Source organism: Nansenia antarctica (assembly GCF_963989245.1).
Source record: "Nansenia antarctica genome assembly, chromosome: 6".
In the NCBI taxonomy this organism is placed as follows: Eukaryota; Metazoa; Chordata; class Actinopteri; order Argentiniformes; family Microstomatidae; genus Nansenia; species Nansenia antarctica.
In genome coordinates, this window is record NC_137676.1 from 16213337 (window position 1) to 16215802 (window position 2466).

The following is a 2466-nucleotide window of genomic DNA, read 5'->3' on the forward strand; positions in this document are numbered from 1 at the left end:
ACACGACGCCTATTTTCCATCTCCATAAATAGGCTATAATTTTTCATTGGCTATTATAATTTCATCACATCTCACAGGGTTTTAATAACATGGATATAGGGCCTAAATGAAATGTGAGCCTATAATGGTAATATTGTTACATCTCAATAGGCCTACTTAAATCTTGAAGTGGTGTCCAAGAGCCAGTCTTTGCGCAAACACACATCTCTCCACTCTAGTCAACTTTGAGTGTTATCTCCATGGATATCTCTAGACATTTATTGGACTTTCCTGCTGGAGATGGAGGCTTATGAGATTTAGAATAATAATGAATGTGTGTGCGTGTATGTGTGTCTGTGCGCGCGCGTGTGTGTGTGTGTGTGTGTGTGTGTGTGTGTGTGTGCGTGCGTACGTGCGTGCGTGTGTGTGTGTGTGTGTGTGTGTGTGTGTGTGTGTGTGTGTGTGTGCGACCACTGGGCTGCCTGCGGAGTGGGCAGAGATAGAGCGTTGCGCTGCGCTGCGCTGAGGAAAGGAAGCACGACTCTCTTATCGCGTCACTCTGTGCTGAGGCGTTGAGCAGGAAACAGCCTTTCCTCTTGGATTGTCGCAGTTAGGAACAAACACACTATTTTTTCCTTACTCAATGCACCCCTCGGCACAGAACTCGCGGAAACCGGCCAGAAGGAAGAATGCCTCCTTCGATAGAGACAGTTGTTCTGATTTTCGGCGTCCTGGTTCTGGAGTCGCGCTGGAGTGCCCATGGCCCGCGCCTCGCCGGCGCGCTGCAGATCCAACAGACCTTCGCGTCTCCAAACCAGACCAATAACTTCGTGGTGGACAGTGTGTCCGGAAAGGTGTACCTAGCGACTGTTAACTCTGTGTACCAGCTGAACGGGACCCTGAGCGTGGAGGTGGAGCAGAGGACGGGACCGGTGGAGGACAACCTGTTGTGCCACGCGCCCCAGCTGCCCCAGGCTCCGTGCGAGTACCCCAAGTCCCTCACCGACAACTTCAACAAGCTCCTGCAGCTGGACCGGGAGCAGGGGGTGCTGGTGGTGTGCGGCTCCGTGTACCAGGGCTTCTGTGAGCTCCGGAAGATGGAGAACATCTCGCAGATCGCCGTGGAGTTCCCGCCGCAAGGGGAGAAGACCGTGTTCCCCAGCATGCTCAACATCGCCGCCAACCACCCCAACGCGTCCACCGTGGGGCTCATCTTCCGGAGCTACGGGGGGAACACCCGGCTCCTCGTCGGGGCGACGTACACCGGCGCCGGCACCCCGTTTTTCCCCAAGAACCACAGCAAGGAGGATCTGCGCTTCGAGAACACCCCCGAGATAGCCATCCGGTCCCTTAACATTAAGGATTTATCCCGGCTCTTCACCTACGACATCAACCCTTCCGAGGATAACGTCTTCAAGATAAAGCAGGAGGTGAAACAGAAGAATAAACTGAACTTTGTCCACGCCTTCATGCAGAAGAACTATTCTTACATCGCCATCAACAACGACGCAAACGTGGGCCACAAGGAGAGCCAACCCAACAGCCTCCTGGCCAGGATCTGCCTGGACACCGAGAACCCCCGAAAGTCCACCTCCGAGAGCCGCAAGCTCACCGAGTCTTACATCCAGATGCCGCTGCAGTGTGGCGCTAACGGGAACATCTATAACCGGCTGGTGTCGATTCATCCCGCGGAGATCCAAGCGGGTAACGACGAGGGGCGGCTGGAGTCGTACCTGTTCGGAGTGTTCGCCAAAGCAGACAGAAAGTCCGCCCTGTGCGCGTTTCGGTTCGCGGACATCGAGGAGGAGATCCGGCAGGGCAGGAGGAACTGCTCCAACTCCCCCAGCAGCGACGTGCAGGTGCTGGACAGCGTCATCCAGGGCTCGGGCGCAGCGTGCGTCCACAAGGGAACTCTCATGGTAAGATGTCTATGGTGACATTTAATTATGTTGTAGCTCAATTCACAGTTAAAATAATATATATATATTTCTCACCTTTCACTTTTTTTGACATGATACATTAAAATGCTCATAACTTTTTAAAATAAAGGGCTATCTCAGTCATTCAACCAGTTATGAATAGCTGAGAACTTCTAATTTATGGATATTTAAAAATGAAAATGTCAAAATGCCACCATGTGAAGGGTTTTCCCAGGCCGCCACACATATATATTGTGGAAGTTCTTTAAGAAGAGGTATAGCCTTATTATATAATCTAGGTTGGGCATATTCATTTAGATCCAACTGAACGGCCGTTATTACGCACGAGTATGGCGCGCGAGTAGGAGACTGAAATGTTATCACAGAACATCCCACCAGTTTTACTTTTTGTCGTTCGGCATCAGATCATAGAATTTAACACGTCAGGGAAATGAGAGAATGACTTATTGCTTTAAACAAATACAAATCCCAACAAACATGTTGTTTTTGGCAACCGTGCCCTACTTGATGTGACAGTTTCAGCAGGCTAACTATAATGGAGCCGTTC

The 2466-nt window shown here is 50.9% G+C and overlaps 1 protein-coding gene across 1 annotated transcript in view; it reads left to right on the top strand.

Moving 5' to 3' along the window:
- Positions 1–668: 668 nt before the first annotated feature.
- The window catches only part of plxnd1 (plexin D1), a gene marked incomplete at its 5' end in the record, with an annotated part of 66453 nt that continues 64655 nt past the window's right edge, over positions 669–2466 (top strand). Inside the window, one exon of the mRNA XM_080533243.1 lies at positions 669–1898. Within this exon, the coding sequence (XP_080389369.1) occupies positions 669–1898 (1230 nt within the window). The remainder of the gene's footprint in view (positions 1899–2466) is intronic.